At 42.8% G+C, this 22,126-nt stretch overlaps 1 protein-coding gene across 1 annotated transcript in view; it reads left to right on the top strand.

Moving 5' to 3' along the window:
* Window positions 1–22,126, top strand: part of ZC3H15 (zinc finger CCCH-type containing 15) — a gene marked incomplete in the record, with an annotated part of 1,627,349 nt that overhangs the window by 1,442,829 nt on the left and 162,394 nt on the right. Inside the window, 1 exon segment of the mRNA XM_044075122.1 lies at window positions 13,878–14,007. Within this exon segment, the coding sequence (XP_043931057.1) occupies window positions 13,878–14,007 (130 nt within the window).

Below are 22,126 nucleotides of genomic sequence, written 5' to 3' on the forward strand. Positions count from 1 at the left end.
TTTGTTGGACACAAGAACCTCCATTGCCTCACTTCCTCCATCTCAACTGAAGACTATCCAATGTCAAGTCCATATATTATTACAAAGAAACTGAGTTCCAGCATGACTAGTATTTGAAGCATTAGGATCAGTGGCGGCTGCCATAACTCTTGTTCCCCTAGCCAGGTTCCACATGAGAATTTTGCAATGGCTTCATGCAGCACAATGATCAATCCTTCAGCATTCCTTGTCAATGCCAGTCTTAATCACCAACACATGCAAGCGAGACCTCTTATGGTAGATTCATTCAAAACCAGTCTTACATGGATGCCAATTCTTTCCCCCTCAACCCAAGGCCACAGTGACCATGGACACTTCCCATCTTGGGGAGGGGCATTGCCAGGGAAAAGGCGGCCCAAAGCATTTGGTCCCCAACAGAGGCCAATCTGCACATAAATGTTCTAGAAATGAGAGCAGTGCTATTAGCGTTGCAAGCATTCCAGGACTTTCTACCTCTAGGGACAGTTGTGATACAGACACACGTCAGTGCGTCTGATACATCAACAAACAAGGGGAAACTAGATCTTACCCCTTATGCCGAGAAGCTGTCAGAGAATGGCAGTGGGTGATCTCATCCAGCCACTTTCTGATTGCAACATGTTTTTCAGGATATTCAAATGTGCAAGCAGATAAATTGAGCAGGTGCATTCTTGTACCTCAAGATTGGCACCTCAGCACAATATTCTGCATATTGGGCCAGCCTTGCTGCGACGCTTTTGTCTCCACTCTGAACAACAAATGCAGCAGCTATTTTGCCCTCACCCCCCCCCCCAAGAGGGAATTGCAGAGGGGTGCTCTTCTTCACAGTTGGCGACCCTTTATGCCTTTTCACTGACCCCACTAATTCCCAAAACCCTCAAGAAAGCAGCCAAGTTGAAGAGCAAATTTGGTTCCCCTTTCTTTGGCCTTATCTGACGCAACAACCTTGGATTCTGGATCCAACTCCGGACCTCCTGTCACACCCAACAGGCATCAGTTACCTAGACATTCCATCTTTCAAGCTGACAGCTTGGTTTCTTCAATTCCATTAGTGTCCAGGCATGATATGCTGTCTTCCCCAGTCCAATACATACTTTTCTCACAAACCGGAAATGTTATGCAAGTAAGTGGAAAAGATTTGTTCTACATCACTTTGATCCTTTTTCAGTGCCAATTCACGATATTCTTCATTTTCTAGCTTCCATTTTCGGTGAAGGTGCTTCCATCTCTACGGTTAAAGTCCAACTGGCAGTCATTTTTCATTTCCACAATGTTTTCCATGGATTGCCAGTGGCTTCACATAGGCCTTGTAAAGCCTTTTTGAAAGGTGCACTCATCCTAAAACCCCCTTACAAGGATCCTCCTCCTCCTTGGGACCTCACTCTGATGCTGCATGCTCTGACACAATCCCCTTTTGAACCAGCTTCTACTTGTTATTTAAAGTTTCTATCCTGGAAAACTATCTTTTTGGTAGCCATCACTTCGGCTAGATGAATTTTGGAAATTCAAGCACCTTTGTCTAAACCACTGTATTTGATTTTTCATAAGGACCCAGTTTCTCTTGGAACTAACACATCCTTTCTACCTAAAGTAGTTTCGAAAACCAGCCTTAATCAATGTGTCAACCTTGTGTTTTTCCCAAATTTCTCTAACAAAGGTAAGTACTCATTACATCTGTTAGATTTTCACAGACAACTAAAATTTTACCTTGACAAGACCAAGGGCATCAGGAAATCAGACCAGCTGTTTGTTTCCTTTTCACATAATAAATTAGTCAACCTGAGAACAAAGTGAGCCTAGCTAAGCAAACTGTATCTCATTCGTTTATGGGATGATGAACATTTAATTTCCTATAACCCTCAAAAGCACTCTCAACAAGAGTGGTAGCTACTAATGCTGTCTTCCAGTCGAGAACATCTATGGATGACGTCTGTGTGGCTGCAACTTGGGCATCTCCCCATACTTTTGTTACTCATTACAAGTTATATTTGCTGTCTAGGGTAAGAGCATCATTTGGTTCAATGGTGTTCAGGAATATCCTTCCGTGAGTCCCCCCAGGATTATAAGTAGCTGGGGACTCTGTACCACACATTGATGACAGAATGAAGATTGACAACTTCAGATAAAGAAGTTTCCTTACCATAGTGTTCCATCTGAGTTGTCCAGCTTCATTTGTCATCAACTCCACTGCCAGATTTCCTGGAAGAATGGGTATTCACCTGAGATTGTTCCTTTTGGAATATATGGCTACTCCAGATATGGTCTCCTTCCATATAGTTTCACATCTTTTTGACTTGGCAGCAAACTTGATCTGAGGTAATCTTCCCTAAACATTATGGGTAAGGGGTGTGCTCGACAGTTTTTGGAATCCACGAGCTATAGAAGCAGATGAGTTGGTTCCAAAGGATTAGAACCGAACCCCACACGTTTATGACGAATGAAGATGGACAACTCGGATGGAACATTATGGTAAGATACAATTTTTTTTTTTTTTTTTAATTACTACGTATATTTATTCTGAAGAACTCCTGTATTGGTCAAAAGCACTATACCATTAAAGAGGTTTATTTTTATTTCTTCCTCATTTTTTTATTAGTATTTTTGTTTTCACCACCTAAGATCGGGACATTTAGTTGTTTATTTCCAAATGCTTGTAAATGTTTCATCTCTCAAGCCCCTGCTTGCACTTACCAAGAGTACCAGAACTCGTCAGAGATTTGAGATTTATGGCTAGGCTTAAAAGGGACCTTGTGATCATTAATCTAGTAAGCACCTATGAAACCTATAAGGCTATTTATTACCTTTTGTTGTCATCATAACAAATCTTCTCCAGGTGAGATCAGGGCCCACTCTACAAGGGCCCTGGCTTCAATTGCGGCTTTTTGGAAAGGGTTGGATTCTAGAAGTATTCTAGAAGCTGCTACTTGGTCCTCTGTGCATATTTTTACAAAGCATTATAAGCTTGATTTCTTCTCAAAGTCTAGGTCAAGCTTTGCTAGGACATTTCTCTGTGGTCTCCTGAAACCTTCTCTATCCAACTCCCAAATATAGATAGCTATGGTAATCTACCCATATAGTTAATGCTACTGCAATATGAACAACGTTGTATAAGCTGAACTTAACGTAACAGTAGATGTTTCATCACTGCTGCAGTAGCCACCACTCCCTCCCTCCATCCTCCTTGTTTTTTGGTGTGTGTTTTTATGTCAGGGTGTAGACTATTTTTTTTGTTCCTAGCATTATCATTTTCAAGGCTCAGCCTCCCTCTCTGTCTGCTGGCAGGAAGGTTCTGAAGGGCTCCGTGCCCATACTTCTCTTTTAGTCAGCTCAGCTTGAGCTGCTTGACAGTTTGGGTACGTGAAAGGTGTCCTGAAGCTTTGGAAGCTGGAAGGCCATTATATCCTTGGCAGGATATAACCCATATAGCTAAGGCTAGTGCAGCAGTGACCATTTGAACATCTGCTATTGTAAGTTCAAATTGCAAAACTGCACTTTGTTTGAAAGCTACAGTCTTTTTATTTGTATTTTTTTAAGGATTAAATGCACAGTGTGAATGTTGCTTAAGGAAGTAATGGCAGTTTCTTTTTCTGATGAAAACTTTGATTTTTATGTTAAGATGAAAGAGTTTAACAGTTGTGAACAGTTTTTATTAAATACCTGAGACTTCAGCCAGATGCATCTTTTTTTGCTTTATGTTTTTTGATTTTCAAAGTTTATTTTACTATAATTTATCAGTTCTGCCTTTTGCTGTAGCCAGAATTGTCATGTCTTTTCTCTTTTGCAGGTCTGTTTTTGCCTGTTATGTTTACCTATTTATTTTCCATTTTTGTTTTAATAATCTTAATAACTCTCCCTGTACCACTGCATTATGACGGGTTCCTTCTTTATCTGCTCTCACTGTGAATTTTTCCTATTTCTAGATGCTTATATTTTACGTAAGCATGGGAGAGGCATCCAGAATGAGCCTTTATATAGGCACTTCTGTGTACGCATCCCTAGCGAGTTTCCTGACCATTAACCTCTACCCAAGGATAATTTATCTGTCCTTCCTTTAGGTTGTACCCAAGGATGTCCTTCAAGGATGCATCTGCAGTCCTAACAAATGGGTTGTCCTGCCTCAGGCAGCCCTTCGGTCGGCCGGATTCCAAAGTCTGGGTCTGGCCTCGGCTGATGTCGCACTTCACCCGACGTCATAGCTGCAGTTAACCGGGTATAAAGGCATCAGCCGACGCCATTTTCCTCTGTCTTTCTTGCCGCGTGGCACCCGAAGCAGAAGCTGTTCGCAAGTGTCGGTCGGTCAGAACCAGAGATTGCTACTACCGAAGACTTCTAAAAAGCTAAGTACCCCGTTGGGGACTCTTTCTTGCCTCAGCCGATGTCAGAAAAAGTGAATAACTGTTTAACTTGTGGGAAACAAATACCTCATAAAGATTTCCACTCTTACTGCCTACCTTGTTTAGGCCCAGACCACGACGTAGCAGCTTGTCTAGCCTGTGCTTCCTTCAACCGACGGACACTTAGACGTCGGTCGGAGTTTGCAGAGGTTTTGGCCCGCTTTTGCTTACAACATGCCGTCGGAGACTCCGACTTCACATTTAGCTAAAAAGCGTAAGGAAAAGGACCGACACTCGCGGTCCGGTTAAGCCAACCGCGAGTGTCTCAGTTTCGGCTGAAACCGAGTCCTCGGTTCTTCCTTCGGCCGATAGCATGCCTCCTACAACCGAGGCCTCATCCAGCATGGCTGAATCTGCTACTGATATTCCACCTGCTCCTACAGGTTCTCAGGATTTATCTGATACTATCCCTTTAGATATATCCACTCCTGCTCGTGGAGCTGCTAGGCCCCCTGCATCCATGTCAATTAAGGCTTTTACCAGGGCTAAAGCAGCCAAATCAACAAAGACCGTGCCTGCTAAAACCCCCTCACAGGCCTAGCACTAGTACTCAAATGCTTAGTCTAGCAGAGGATCTCATTTCTTTGATCAGGGGATCCCAGCCTCACCCTGACAGGGCCTCTCACCCCCCTCCAGAGAAGAGGCCTAGAGCAGAGCCCCCTGAGCCAGTTTCTACAGACTGCTCCTCTGATGATTCAGAAAATACAAACCCTCCAGAAGGCCCTTATTCTCCATATGAGGACTATGATGCAGAAGACTCCATTCCTTCTGCCTCTCCTCCTGAGGAATTTTCTTTTGGGGAAACCTTGCATGCTATGAGAGAACAATTTCAATGGCAGGGCCAGGATTTTTCAGACTCTAGGAAAAGGCTTAGGACCTTTTTACATTTGCCACAGCATAGGCCTTTAGCCATTCCTCCAGTACTTACAGTTGTGGATGATGCATTTAATGATGCTTGTACTGCTCCTGACTCTCTCCCTCCGGCCCCTGCTAAGCCCGACAGATACTACAGGGTTCCGGACACACATTATCATTTGTATAAGGCTCCTATTGCAGATCCTGAAACTTTTTCACAGGGCCCCAAAGCTGTAGCAGCTGTCTCTGCCAAAAACCCCCTCCCCTCTGAAAAGGAATCTAGGGCCTTAGAGAGATGGGGTAAAAAAGTTTATACTTCTGCTACTCTTTCGGCTAGGGCCTTAAACTGTCAATTCCACATGATTCAGTATCAGGAATTTATGTTAGATCAGTTAACTAAAAAACTGTCCTCGCCTGAACCTTTAGACCGAAAGTCCCTTCAGGAATTGGTACATAACATTCAGCAGGTCAGTAATCATTCCTTAAAATGCGGCTATGATTCACTGGAGGCTTCCTTTAGATCAGCTATGACTGGTACAGTGATCAGAAGGCATGCATGGTTAAAAGAGCAGTCCTTACCAGACCATGTAAAGTCAAAGCTCCTAGATGCTCCCATGGAAAAACACAGTCTGTTTGGCTCCCCTGCACAGCAAGTGTTGAAGAAGGTGGAAGAGAAAGCAAAATCTGTCCAGACAGTCAAGGATTTCTTACAGGTCCAGCCTCCGAGGTTTAGTAGGAACTGGCCTTCCAAGAATTGGTCCTTTCCAGACACCACCAGAGCACAGAGAGGCAGGAATAGGCCCAAGAGGCAGAGGTCAATCCAGAGGTGCCTACAGGGGCGCCAGTGGCAGCCTAACAACCAGAGAAGTACTGCCACAGATCCAGCCACTACCACTTCCACAGGACAATCGCAGTGACTTGGCTCTGCAACCGCCTACCAGGGAACAACTAGAAGCACCCTTAGGCGGAAAGCTAGCCTTATTTTCAGTAAACTGGCATTACATTACAGGAGACAAATGGATTTTACAGACAATAGACAAAGGTTACAGGTTTCACTTCCATACTCTACCAAGGAAGAGAGGAATGCCAAACCTACCTCCAAATCAAAAGTCAAACGCTCTAGAACAAATAGACCACTTACTAAGGATGAGAGCTATAGAAAAGGTACCGTCTATGGAACAAGGACAAGGATTTTACTCCAGACTGTTCCTGGTGCCAAGAAAGGAAAACCAATGGAGACCTATTCTCGACCTGTCCGCTCTGAACACATATCTCATTGTTCCAAAATTCAAGATGCTGACCCTACAGCAGCTTCTTCGCATGCTGGCCAAGGAGTCTTGGCTGGTAACTCTAGATCTCAAGGAGGCATACCTGCACGTCCCCATACGACCAAATTGCAGAAGATACCTCAGATTTCTGGCAGGATCAGAGCATTATCAATTCTCAGCATTGCCTTTTGGCTTATCTACTGCGCCCAGAGTATTCACGAAATGCCTGGCATCAGTAATTGCTCATTGCAGGCTTCAGGGAATTCAAATTTACCCATACCTGGACGACTGCCTGTTACAAGCGGACAACAAAAACAAATTAACAGAAGATTTGAGAAAGGTCATTCACCTATTGCAAGCCCTGGGATACACAGTCAGCATAAAAAAGTCAAGGCTGATACCATCCCAAAGGATAACCTTCTTGGGTGCAGAACTGGACACATCAAACCAAATGGCATTCCTCACAGCAGAAAAGCAGAAGCACCTACCACTCTATTTCAGGGCATTAACAACGCAGAACCAGCTTACAGCAAGGAAAGTCCTGCAAGCCCTGGGTTACATGGCATCCTGCATAATATTGATTCCACATGCCGGACTACATATGAGGAAGTTGCAGTGGTACCTAAGGAATTTATGGTCTCAGCACAAGCACAGTCTAGAAACCCAAATTCCAATAATTCCATGCCTGAAGCAAGAATTCCGATGGTGGGCTCAGGCGTGTCAATTGAACAAAGAACTGCCTTTCCACAGCCCTCACCCAAGCCAGACTATCACCACGGACGCCTCAGACCTCGGTTGGGGGGCGCACATGCTGGACAAATGCATACAAGGCTTATGGACTCAAGGCCAGATGAACCTACACATAAATCAAAAAGAGATGCTGGCAGTAAAACTGGCAATTCAGACATTCAGACCGTTTCTTCAACAGGGTCATTTGCTGGTAAGGACAGACAACACCACAGTTATGTGGTATATCAACAAACAGGGAGGCACACATTCATACCCTCTATGCCGGATGGCAATGGACCTCTGGAATGTGGCCCTGAACCTCAACATTCAGCTCCAGGCAATATTTGTGCCAGGAAAAGAAAATATACTAGCAGACATCTTAAGCAGAACTACCACGGATGCCCACAAATTGATGCTGCATCCAGACATCTTCATATCCATTACAAGGAAATGGGGACTACCAGAAATAGACTTATTCGCATCCCCACACAACCACCAATTGAAAAAATTCTGCACAAGGACATACCACCCACTTGCTTGGAAGGTGGACTCCCTATCCTTCAGTTGGGAAAACCTGACAGTATATGCATTCCCACCTCTTCCTTTGATGCACAAGGTGCTACTGAAGATCAAAGAAGATCACCCAAGGATCATCTTGATAGCTCCAGACTGGCCGAGGCAGCATTGGTACCCACTACTGAGGAGTATGTCTCGGGAACACGCATGGCCTCTACCCCTAGTTCCTTTACTGCTAACACAGAACAACTTCAAAATCCTGCATCCAAACTTGAAAACACTGCAGCTAGCTGCTTGGAACATTGCATAAGACAAAATAACCCAGATTTATCTCAAAGGGTTAAAGACATTATCTTGGAGGCTCGCAGACCCTCAACAAGAAAAACTTATTCAGCAAAATGGAAAAGATATCTCATTTGGAGTGCAGCAAAAGGAGAAAATGTATCACTGGCAAACATAGCTAACATCCTGGAATACTTAGCAGAGCTTTTCCACAATGGCCTGTCCTACTCCTCCATTAAGATTCATGCGTCAGCTATTTCAGCAGAATACAACATGGATCCTCCAGTCTTTTCTCATCCTCTACTCAGGCAGTTCCTGAGAGGAATTAAAAATGTAAAGCCACCAAGGAAGCCACCATTGCCTACATGGGACTTGAACTATGTGTTAGAAAAGTTGACACTTCCCCCTTTTGAACCAGCAGCAACAGCAGAATTACAGTACTTATCTTGGAAAACTGCTTTCCTGCTTGCAATCACTTCAGCAAGAAGGGTTTTTGAATTACAGGTATTAATGGCAGTACAGCCCTTCCTTATCTTCCATCAGGATAGAGTGTCCCTGAGAACTAATCCTACTTTTATGCCAAAGGTGGTCTCCAGGGTATCATTAAACCAAGCAATCCACCTACCTACATTCTTCCCCAACCCACAGAACAGGGGGGAAAGACTACTACATACCTTGGATGTGCATAGGCAATTGTGCTACTACCTGGACAGAACCAAGAACAATAGGAAAACTGACCAGCTTCTGGTAGCATATGCAACAGGAATGGAAGGAAAAGCAATTCCAAAACAGACAATCTCAAAATGGATAGGAAATTGCATTAGATTTTGTTACTCTTTTCATGGAAAGACAACTCCAGAAAACATCAGACCTCACTCCACAAGGGCTACAGCCACTACTACAGCTTTTTTACGAGGAGTGGCTACCAAAGACATTTTAGAGGCTGCTACTTGGAGCTCCGTGCATACATTTGCCAAGCATTATAATCTACCTTTATACTCCAGATCCCGAGCAAGTTTTGCCACTGCTGTTTTGCAAAGGATCTTAACTACACCATAATCATCTTAGTGCCTCCTCCCCCAGTTTGGCTATGGTATTCTACCCATTTGTTAGGACTGCAGATGCATCCTTGAAGGACATAGTACAGTTTTGTACCTACCATAAATGTAGATGTCCGAGAGGTATGCATCTGCAGTCAGGATTACCCACCCTCCTTCCCCTCTGTGGTACTCCTAGGGTATTTGCCCATCTTGTAGCTAGCTGGGGGAATCTATTATGGTGTATTTGTTTGTATATATGTATATACATGTTTATTTCTATTTGTGCTATATTGTTTGGAAACATTTGCATTTATCCAAATTTAGCCTTCCTAGAGGGCACCTGGCATCTGGGGCAAGAAACACTGAGGAAAATTGCATCGGCTGATGCCTTTATACCCGGTTAACTGCAGCTATGACGTCGGGTGAAGTGTGACATCAGCCGAGGCCAGGCCCAGACTTTGGAATCCGGCCGACCGAAGGGCTGCCTGAGGCAGGACAACCCATTTGTTAGGACTGCAGATGCATACCTCTCGGACATCTACATTTATGGTAGGTACAAAACTGTACTTTCCAGCTTGTGGCTTGTAGTTTCTGCTAGGTGACAGGCACTTGTTCTCTGGTGGTCTCCTAAAGGAACCCACACATGTTAATGCTAGGTCCATCCACAGTAACATGGGGCTGTTTGACTTACTGAGCTTTCTTTGTACTTTCGAAATATGACTTGAGGCAACTTTGGATGCCATTCTGTGGGGTGCGATAGTGCTTGTGGGTCTGTGTTTTTCAGTGTTGTAGATGAATTATGCTTTGGGAAGGGGTTGTTCTGTGTTTCTTCTTAAAGCGTCAATTGAATCAGATACATAATGGATACCACCTCATTTGCTCTGGCTGCAGTGCATAGTTGTAGGTTTCTCCTGTTCTGCTGTCTACCCATTTGTGTTATGATATTCATAAAAAGGTTCATCCTGTCACTGGAATTGTGTGATTGTGGATGATTTTGAAGCTTGAATCGCTGATTACTTAGTTGCTGTTATGAAATAATTTCTCTGCATTGTCAAGGTGTTTATGTTGTATTACCATTACAGCCCATATATTTGAGCATACTTGACTTTGCTGACCTGGCAGTGGTGGCATTCTCGTGGTCTGGCACCCCCACCCCCATGAGAGTTTTTTTTTTTTACATCCCATGTCTCAAACACATAGTTGGTTATGAACAGAGGCACAATCATAATCTTGTCTGTCATTACCCTACTTTGTTTTGCCAAGTCTTTTTCAGGTTGAGGCTGCTTTAGCCCTGTGAAAGAGAATTTGTAGATATCATTAACATTTTATCACTTTTGCTGAACCGCAAAATACCAGAAAAGGGCAAATGTCTATTCGAAGCTTCCCCTAGCATTTCATTGCATGAGAATAATATCCCGCATTTCATCCAGTGGCATTGTGGGATGAATGGCAGCTGGGAAAGATCCAACACAAAAACTGCTGCCAGCCCCCAGTTCGTTTCATTGATAATGAAGAATTCTACAGCAGTGGTCTCGGTATTTGCACATCTGCACTTCGCAGTGAGTATGTCTCATAACTAAACCCTTATAAAAAGCAGCATGGTGTATTTTCTGGGTTTCTGTCCTCTTTGGATCATAAGCTGGAAAATTGCTCCCTTCATTACTAGCAGGTTATGCAGTAGTTCAGAATGTTGGTGATCTTAGCAGGCTCAGACAATAGGTACTACTGTGTTGTTGCAAATACCATTTCCCCATCCTTTTGAAGTACAGGGACACAGTTCTCATAAAGTTGCCAACTTGGGTTGTCCAGGAGACCAAAGATATGATCATAGGTACTAGGCTAATGGCCATAGGGCTCTTAAAAGCCTAGCCAGGTGCAAACCCTGTTCCCAAGAATGTCAAGGTGTTAAGCATTACTAAGTCAGCAACTACTGCCCCAGTCCAAGAGGGACACAGATGAAACTTCCAGGGGGAGTTTGTGGTTTCCCATTGTCATCCAAATTAAGCTTAAATAGGGTGAGAGAGGGGCACTGTTTCACTTGAACTGGAAGTTTGTTCCAGAGGAGAGGTAACTTCTGTGAGAGCATTCTGTCTCTCCAGCAAGTCCTCTTGATGTCACATACTAAGGCGAGTTCCCTAGAGCGAGTGCATCTTGTACTGTTTGATTTATGAATGTGCAGCATTTCCGTTAGAGCAGGATCTGAGATTGCTTTATATGCAAGGTAGAGGTTGCTTCTGAGTAGTCTGTAAGACAGAGAGTATAGTGACAGTGATTTCAGTCTGTCAACATATGACATTTGCTAAAGACCCTGAATTTTCTTTGTAAGAAACCTCTGAGGTCTTTCCAGTTGCTGCAAATGCCTGGTAAGGTACATACCAAAAGTAGCATTGTACTCTTGTCATTGGCCTGATGACTGAGGAGTATGTGGTGATTATATCCTCTCTTGCTCTGGATACAGTGCCCTTACCTATCAGGTGGGCGGCGAAGAAAACCTTTCTTACCACTGTGGAGACGTGGTGGTCAAAGGAAAAGTTGCTGTCAAACTGTGTGCCCAAATCTCTCACCAGTGATTCCGTGCTTAGGGTGGTAATGTGGTAAGCAGGGAACTCTCCCTTGCAGAAGAGGATGATGATGCATTTTTTTGCATTGAGTTTTAGCCTATGACTTTGTCACCAGTCATTTAAGTCTGTCTTATAGGATGTTGACATCGTTTGGGGACTTCATGACTGCACCCAGTTTGCAGCAGTCAGCAAACTTTGTCAGCCATATAGGCCTTTTGTTTTAGCCTGTACATCGAAGAAGTAGATTCCAAACAGTAGGGGCCCCAACACTGATCCCTGTGAAACACCACTGATTACAGGTCTGCTGATGGAGGTAGAGTCACCTATTTTGAATGTGTGCACAGGTTGATCTCCAGCTAGGTGAGTTTATCAATGCCTGAGTTAGGGAATAGTGTCAAAGGTCTTGGCCAAGTCCAGGTAGGCCTTATGCACAGATTTGCCTTTGTCCAGGGCTTTGGTGACTGTCTCAAAGAAGTTCACCAAATTCAAGAGACAGGATCTCCCATTAATGAAGCGAGACTGGATCAGGTCAAGTGTTTGGAGGTCTCCTGTATCTTTTTTAATAAAGTCCATGCTTATTCTTTCCATAATCTTGCAGATTAGGCTGGTCAAGCTTATGGAGTCTGTAGTTCCCAGGGTCAGTGAAGGTGCCTCCTTTATGTAACAGGATGACTGTTGCTGTTTTTCATTCAACAGGTACAAAACCACTGCTTTAGACTATGGTTAAAAAGAGTATCCAGTGATGCGGCTAGATCCTCTTTTAATCCATTTAGAATGCAGCCTGGGATGTTATCAGGTCCAATAGAGGCTGTGTTTTTGGCTTTGGAGTGTTTACAACCTGCTCCTTGGAGATAGTAGGTGGAGGGCAGGTGGTAGGGATGCTTTTGGGGATTTGTGACTAGAACATGGGATAGACGTTTTCACTGAGCCTGTCAGCCAGCAGATTGGCTATTTCTGTAGGTTCCAGTATATGTGGTGCCATAACCAACCAATTCTCCGCAGATCTGTTCATAGGTGGGTACTAGGCTATCTGCCCGAAGGCATTTATAAGCCTAGCCAGAATGTGTTGGCTTTCGCCATCCCCTCAGATTAGTTCCCTGTGCCTCTGTCCAGCAGAGCCACTGAAGTGATCCCCGAGGTAAACTTTCTGTTTCCCATCCACTCGTCAAGGTTTCTTTTGAAGAGTGTTAGCGAGGAGCTCTGCCTAATGTAAATTGGGATCTTGTTCCAAAGCATGGGAAGTCTCTGGGACAGGAATCTATCCCTCCAGCTTTAGGTGGAACATGTCCATCAATTCTGGGTTGGACATGGCCTTGTATGTCAGGCAGAGATCACCTCTGAGTAGGCGGTATGCAACCGAGCACAACTGGAGTTTTCTTCAGTTGAACTGCATAGGGCATCTGTTTGAGGCCATTTATCCTCTTGGTGAGGTACTTCTGTGGTCTTTCCAGCTGTTGCAGGTGTCTTGTAAGGTACATCCCAAATGGGGCATTGTACTCTAAGATGGGTGTGATGAGTAGAGGGGCACAATGACCTCTTTTGATCTGGATGCATACCCTTTTTTGATTAGGTGGGCCACGTAGAAGGATTTTCTAACCACTTTGGCAATGTGATTATCAAAGGTGAGATTACTATCTACTGGGGTCCCCCGATCCCTTATTACGTCTTCCGTAGTTAGGGGATTGCCACCTATGTGGTAGTTTGTGGGTACTTTGTTTTTTCCAAAGGGGATGACTATGCACTTTTTGGCATTTAGCTTGAGGCCATGATTTTGACACCAGGTATCCGTCTCAGTGAGACCCTTTTGGAGGATGTCTGTGTCAGCCGGAGAGTCATTTATAGCCCCTAGTTTACAATCGTCTGCGAACTTGGTTAGCCATAGTCATCCTGTGCTTGCCTGTGTTTTTCCTTTTAAGATTTCTGATGCAGGTAAAGAAGGCCTTATGTTTATCCTTGGTGATGGAGGTTAATTTGTATTCATAGTTAGCTTTAGAATGCCTTATGAGGTGTCTTATTTCATTGATAGTGCTAAAAACATTTCTTGAGATTGCAGTATTCTTTTCTTTCTTTTTTTTTTCAGCTTAAAATGTGTGCTGTATATTGTATATTTTTGAATCACTGAACTGGGTTGTAAAACACTTTGTGGCACAGTGTTATCTTTCAGTTATGTTTACGATTGTGTAGTATTCATTATTTGTATATTTTTGAATACAGAGTACAGAGATAGTGGAGATGAAGGATATTGACTTGGAACGATTTATTCCCAAAGAAGTGGATGTTGCTGGAATCACAGTGGCTAGTCAGGACAGATTCACAACATATGTCCCACCAACGCAGACAGATGGTAAGTTGGCAAACATGTTTTGATGAACAGATTCAACAAAGACGATTGTTAATTGAAGACCTTAGGTCTGCTAGGATAGCAATGTTAGTGTTGACGTGTGATGGGCAGCCTTGGAGGAAGTTGCACATGTTTTTAATGTAGTTTAGCTCTGTTTATTGCTGCTCAGTTTAGGAAGTTCAGAAGCTTAAACATTTCAACTAAAGGAAGTTGGCATTTAAACAGTAGTGGAGTAATTTGACTATTTAATAATAGTGTCTTGCAGGCAGTTGCAGGTCCTGTTTTATGTCCTGTTTACTTTAATTGGTGTAAACTGGAGAAAAATGGTTTCATACATTTTGTTGCCCTTTCGCTGTAGAATATTTGCATCTCCGAACACATATGAAGCTTACTTATATTGGGCAGGTATGTTACTAATGAAATTCTGAAAAGTAGCCAGCCACTAGGGGGACTTCATCCTTCTGATGTCAAAAACAAGCCAATTGTAGAACACCAGTGTTGCTCTTAACTTGGGAAGGTCACTGTATTGTAAATCAATGACATTCGAGATTTACCCACCTTCTGTTTTTTGTTTTTTTTTTTGTTTTGTTTTTCTTCAGTGCAGATTTTTCCAATAGCAGCTTTTCCTGTAATCAGTGCGGGTTACTTGCCTTCGAAGGTGGTTGCGTAGGTGCATAAGACTCCCATATAAATGCAGTGATGTTCTTCGTGTTTCACTGTTGCAGTCATCACATTTGGGTTATCTGCTTGCAGTAGCCCTCAGTCGGCCTGATTATCAAAGTCTTGGATCCTGCGTCGGTTGCTGTCTCATCTTCCGTGAAGTCAGGTAGTCAGGGGTATAAAGCATGCAGCCGACACCATGACATCATTCTTTCTTGCCATCCGGTGCCCAAAGCAGTTGGCAAGTGCCAGTCGTCAGACTCCTGAAATTTTCATTTTAGAATTTCAGAACCGAAGTCTTCAACTAAAGCTAAGTACCCTGTTGGAGAAACTTTTTCTTGCTCTAAACCGATGTCAGTAAAAATCAATAATTGTATTACTTGTGGAAAGCAAATACCTTATAAAGATTTTCATTCGTACTGTATTCCTTGCCTAGGCCCTGACTACGACGTACCTCTCTGTCGGTTTTGTGCCTTATTTAAGCAACAAACTATTCGTCGGTATAGTTTCGCTTCTAAATATTTTGGTACTTGGTTCAATTAACCAGATAATTCAGTAAGCCCTCCAACTACCGACATTCCGAAAAAATGCAAAGATAAAGACAGAGACAGGCCGCCTAGGTCCAAAGCTGACGACGCTTCTCCTAAGCCCAGTCGCCTGTTCGCCGGTACTCAGTGAGACGCTTTTGCAGCCCCTGATACCTGCCACTTCAGAATCGCAGGCCTCTACTGCGACCCATTCGGAGTCCGGTATGCCGGGAGATGCTTCAACTGTGGAACCTGCGGATGTCTCTACCTTGGATTGGTCTGGAGCCGCTGTGCAGGCACCGGCTTCTGAGGGTGTATTCAGGCCTACTGACTTGCATATTAAACTGATGCCATCTTCTTCCTCAAGGCCTAAAACTCGAACCATGACTAGAAAACAGATGCCCAGACCACATGGTCAGGCCTCTATGCCGAAAAAACAAATGATAAGAATGGCTGAAGACCTTATTACTTTAATTAGGAGAAGCCAGCCTTCCCCCTCTGAGACCTAGGACTCGATTTGCGAATGATACTTCTGACCAGGATTCTGAAATTTCTGTTTCCTCTGATGACCAGGATTTACCTTTATGTACTTATGAGGTGGTAAGAAGGTATACACTTATGCAGCCTTGACCATTAGGGCCTTAAATTGCCAGTTTCATGTAAAGTATCAGCAGCATATTATTGGATTGCTTAAACAGAAAATGATTTTGATTCTTGGTTGTGCTGAAAACAAGGATTTACAGGATTTAATGCATTCTGCTGAGCAGGTTGGAAAACATACTTTGCAATGTGGTTTTGATTCTGTAGAGGCATCTTGCAGAGCTGCTGTCACTGGGTCTGTACTTAGAAGTCATGCTTGGCTTAAGGAGCAATCCTTGCCAGATAAGCTAATTTGCTGGATGCTCCCTTAAATCGGGACCGCCTGTTTGGCAACAAAGCAGAAGTTGTTCTTAAAAAGATGGAGGAAAAAGCTAAATCTATGCAAACTGTTAGAGTTTTTACAAGTACAGCCTCCAAGATTTAGTAGGCATTTGACCCTCTAAGAATTGGTCCTTTCCTGCCTCTTCCAGGCCTTCTCAGTCCAAACCCAGAACCAGCAGAACACCCAGGCTTCAGTCCCAGGGTATGCACAGGACTAAGCAGTGGGGGGCTCCCACTTCCAAATCAGGGAGTAGTAAGACTCCCCCTATGGTAAACTGTCTCAGTGACTTAATTTTGAAACTTCCAAGCACTTCTCAACTGACTGCTCCTTTAGGGGGAAAGATTGCTCTGCAGGCAAAAAACTCTGAATTCATTACCCAGGACAAATGGGTTTTAAATATAGTTTCCCAAAGATACAGATTTCACTTCCACACCTAACCAACCCCAAACGGTTGGCCAGATCTACCCCCAAATCAATGGGCAGAGGCTAAAAAGCAATTACTCTCTCTCTTAAGCATAAAGGCTATTCAAACTGTACCAGAAGAGGAAAAGGGACAAGGTTTCTACTCAAGACTTTTCCTGGTACCCAGAAAATACAACTCATGGTATCCTATCCTGGACATTTCTACCTTAAACACCTTTTTGGTGATTCCAAAATTCAAGATGCTAACTCTTCACTAGTTACTTCCTATGCTAGGCAAGGATGCCTGGTTGGCAACACTGGATTTAAAGGAAGCCTACCTGCACATTCCAATCAGGGAATCTTGCAGAAGATACCTACGCTTTAAAGCAGTCTACATGCACTATCAGTTCTCTGCACTGCCCTTTGGCTTATCTACTGCGCCCAGGGTATTCACAAAGTGCCTAGCTCCAGTCATTGCATTTTACAGGCAAAGAAGTATTCAAATATACCCATACCTGGACGATTGTCTAATTCAGGCAGAAAGCCAGAACATATTTCTGAATCATCTGGCATTTGTACAAAAGGTGTTAACTTGTCTGGGGTATGCCATAAACGAAAAGAAATCACATCTGGTACCCTGTCAATAAATGATATTCCTGGGAGCAAGCTTGAACACAACTTTCTAGATAGCTTTCCTCATGCCAGAGAAACAAATTCATTTGACAGCTTACTTCAAACTAGTGGCCACAAAAACCCTGCTATCTGCAAGGCAAATACTGCAAGCCTTTGGGGTACATGGCCTCGTGCATTCTACTAATTCCATATGCAAGACTGCACATGAGGAAACTACATTGGTATCTAAAAAGCCTATGGTGTCAACATTCTCAGGATCTAGAAGCAATGATTCCTATCATACCTTGCCTACGGTTAGAATTCCTTTGGTGGGCAGAGGCATGCCACCAAACAAGGGACTACCATTCACTCTACCCCCTGCTGCCCAAACCCTAACAGACGCATCAGACTATGTATGGGGGGGATCACCGTTGCAGGGAAGTGCATTCAGGGCAAATGGAACCCAAGTCAAATGCACCTGCATATCAATCAAAAAGAAATGTTAGCTGTACAGAATGCCTTGAAGGACCACATTCTTCCAGGACAATTAATGGTAAAGACGGACAACACCACTGTTATGTTGTACATAAACAAGCAGGGGAGGTACCTATTCTTACCTTCTCTGCAGACTAGCCATGGCTCTGTGGAACACAGCCTTGAGCTACCAGTTGCATCTACAGGCTCAATTCCTGCCTGGAAAACTAAATACACTGGCAGATGAACTAAGCAGAAATTTCATGGACCCACACGAGTGGAAACTGGAACCAAAGACTTTCAACATGTTGATCAACAAATGGGGGAGCCCAGATATAGACCTGTTTGCCTCCCCCCAGAACTACCAAGTGGACAAATTCTGCACAAGGACTCCCCACAAACAAGCTTGGAAAGTGGATGCTCTTTCCTTCAGCTGGAAAAATCTATCAGTTTATGCCTTTCCTCCTCTGCCTCTCCTCTCCAAAGTACTACTAAAGATCAGACAGGACAAACCAAGGATGATACTGATTGATTGCACCAGACTGGCCACGTCAACACTGGTACCCCCTATTGCGCAGTGTGTTACAGCTAGCCCCATGGCACCTGCCTCAGACCATTACCCTGCTGTCACAGCAGGCGAGCCAGATTCTGCACCTCCAGCTTCAAACCCTGAACCTGGCAGCCTGGCTAATTACCTAATCTCTCCGTTACCATCCCTCAGTAAACAAGTGTTGGATGTCATTTTGGAGACAAGGAGGCCTAGTACTAGAAAATCTTATGCTGAAAAATGGAAAAGATTCTGTGCCTGGAACCAAACTCAAGGAATGGCCACAGCAGCGCCCAGTTTACCTCAGATTCTTCAATACTTAACTGAGATGCTTCAGAAGGGCCTTTCTTTTTCCTCCATCAAAATTCATGCCTCAGCCATTTCAGCTCATTACAACACAGAACCACCCCTCTTTTCTCATCCACTGCTCAAGCAGTTCCTCAGAGGGGCCAAAAACTTAAGACCACCCAGGAGAGCCCCAACTCCAGCCTGGGACCTTAATTTTGTATTGGAAAAACTCACTCTTCCTCCGTTTGAGCCAGCTGCAACTGCAGAGTTAAAATTTGTCTCTTGGAAAACAGCTTTCCTTTTAGCAATCACTTCAGCAAGAAGGTTATCTGAATTACAGGCCCTTATGGCAGTGGGGCCTTTCATCATCTTTCATGCGGACAGGGTGTCCCTCAGGACCAGTCCCTCCTTCATGCCCAAGGAGGTATCCAGTGTGGCTCTTAATCCATTAATTTGCCAACCTTGTTTTCCAATCCACAGAACAAAGTCGAATGGATACTGCACTCCTTAGATGTGCACAGACAACTTAGATTTTTCTTGGACAGGACTAAACCTCAAAGGAAATCTGAACAACTGCTGGTGGCATTTGCTGCAGGGCAGAGGGGAAGGCTATTTCAGAGCAAACCATTTCTAAATGGATAGGCCATTGCATTCATTTCTTTTATAAGCACCATGGAAAACCTATCCCATAGGGGATTAGACCCCATTCAACCAGGACTGCATCTACCTCTACAGCCTTTCTTAGAGGTGACCCTACCAGAGACATCCTAGAAGCTTCTACCCGGAGTTCTGTACATACTTTCACCAAGCATTACCATTTGCCAATTTTCTCTAAATCCAGAGCTGGCTTTGCCACTGCAGTCTTGCAGGGCCTTATAGCTGGTCCTAATGCTATTTGAATTCCTCCTCCCATCCTTAACTTTGGGACTCTACCCAAATGTGATGACAGCGACAGTGAAACATGAAGAACATAGTACAGTTGTGTACACTTACCATAAATATAGATTTCAGAGTATATTCACTGTTGCAGTCCTGGTTACCCTTCCTCCAGCCCCCTGACTTCTTTTAGCTATACCTCTATTCTCCTTTACTATGCTTAAAAGTTTTTTGGTGTATTTGCTTTTTTGTTGGAGGTATAACCTTGTATATGTGTGTGTGTGTATATATATATATATATATATATATATATATATATATTTTTTTTTAAATTGCTTCCCATTAGGGGAGCACCTGACATCTGGGGCAAGAAAAACTGATGTAATGGCATTGGCTACATGCTTTATACCCCCAACTACCTGACATCACAGAAGATGAGACAGCAACCAACGCAGGACCCAAGACTTTGATAATCAGGCCGACTGAGGGCTACTGCAAGCAGATAACCCAGATGTGATGACTGCAACAATGAATACACTCGAACATCTGCATTTATGGTAAGTGTACACAACTGTACTTTCTTGGTTTTCAGTTCTGTCACGACAAGCCAACAGTCCCTTAGTCTTGGTTAATGAAATTACTATTAAATAGTAGCTTGCGTTTCACATGATTCACACCTTTTCTATGAAAAAAGCATCTAAAGTATTCTCTCCAAAAAAATAAAGTCCTTTTGTTGGGGAAAACATCTTCCACATTTTACTTTAACTACAGTAAATTTTTCTGTGAAGTTATGAATTATGTGGAAAAAAGTTTGTCATGTGACTAACAGGTGTTACTTTTTACTTTTGTGGAAAAATATTTAAACTAATATTAAATTAGATCCAGTAAAACAAATGAAGAAGCGACAAACATGGCAGGTAAAAATTTAAACATTTTATTCACAAACGAAGTAAATAAGAGCTTTCTTGTAGATCAAGCATGATTCATCAGACGTTGAAAAAACTATACATACTCCTCCTTTAAATACATTGCAACTAATTGCTAACAACCTACATTAAACACTTAGTCAAATAAACCCATTAGTTGCCACAGTAACAGTACACTTAATTTTACAGTACACTCCTACTACCATTGTGATAAATGAATCCACCAATAAAATATTCTAAGATGATAAAAAATCCTTGAGACTCATCTCTCGATGGTGCATAATAAATTTTAAGAACATATGTAAGATACGCTTACCATAATCTGATGTATAAAAGTGCATTTCTAAAACATAGGGTCCAAATCTCTCAAGAACGAGAATTCAGTGTTAAAATCTGAAAACTCAATCACGAAAAAACTTGATCGTTCCTGTCTTAGACACATTGTTTAGATCAATCAAAAACTGTCTTGGTAGTACAAGCAATTGCTAAATATATACAAACTTAAATTTTAAAAATGATCGCTTACCACAGATTGTAACTCATAAAAATCTTCGAGATGATACTTGCAAATCATGCAAGAACAAGTTTGATGTCCTATTCTCATGTTGCAGTATTCATACTGTGGGATCCTCCGCCTCAGGAGACTCCAGCACTCGAACATCTGCTCCTGTACAAAAGCTTTCAGCCTGGTTGCTACAGGTGCATATCACACGTAGGGTCTTAAACCAGAGGCCTTAATTCTGATGTCTGCATGCACAGACCTCAGAACTTTTCTGCCACAGTTCAACATCAGATCGATCGCATCGCTCCTCTTCATCAAGACATCTAAAGCTAAGTATATCCCATTGGGGATTTCTTATTGATATTTTTGCTTGAAGCTTGGTTAGCTGCCTTTTACTTTAGCCAATGTCAACTAAGAAGGGTAAATGTTGATGCAGACATCAAAGTCCGCATAAAGATGCCCACGACTGTTGCATCTTCTGTCTAGGGCGGGAACATGACCATACTTCCTGCGCCATCTTCCAGTCATTTGTCCCTAAAACTCTTAGAAGCCGCTTGGCTGCCCTTAACCTGTATTTAGAAAATCAAAGACTTAAAAAAAACTATCCCTTAGGTTGGATCTGGAATCGGCTGAGCCAATAGAACCTCCAAAGAAAAAGGCCAAAGTTCTTCATGGAATGACTCCTATTAAAGATGTTACTAAGTTCACTGAAGATCACTCCTAAACTAGAAAAACAGTCATAGAGAAATAAAAAATATAATGGAAGGTAACTCTCTTCACTATAAAACAAAATAAAAGGTAATCTCTAATATACTTAAATACATAAATCTTCCTCGCTTAAATCAAAAATCAGTCAAACCTTTATATATCCCAGCTCGAATCAAGAATCCATACTCACATATAGACAGTCACAGGTTCTGGGGAATTATTAGATAGCATAGCCAGTATTACATACTCTTAACTAATGGAATAGTTTTCTGTCTTTTAAAAAGAGTTTAAGGGAAACTGCATCATGCAGTCCATGGTGCTTATCAGCTTGAAGCGTAATGACCCACCTCTGCTCTGTCTTTTCAGTAGCATTTTCAGTGTCTCCCAATCTCCCAACACTAGACAAAAATTTGTAAAATCAAAAATACAAAGACATGATCTCCCCCTACTTGTAAAACATGTCTTGCTAGTGCACTTTTAATATCACCTATATTAATATAGTAGACATGCTCTCTTATTCTGTCCCTGAGAGCCCTCTTGGTCTTACCAGCATAAAATTTAAGATATTTAGTGCACTTAGCTAAATAAACAACATTCTGTGGCTGGCCGTCAGCATAATGATTAAATTTGTAACACATACCTGTCGTAGGATGTATGAATAAATTATCGTTTGAAATG

The sequence above is a fragment of the Protopterus annectens genome, chromosome 6.part0 (genome assembly GCF_019279795.1).
Source record: "Protopterus annectens isolate FY-2018-M chromosome 6.part0, PAN1.0, whole genome shotgun sequence".
Classification (NCBI taxonomy): Eukaryota; Metazoa; Chordata; order Ceratodontiformes; family Protopteridae; genus Protopterus; species Protopterus annectens.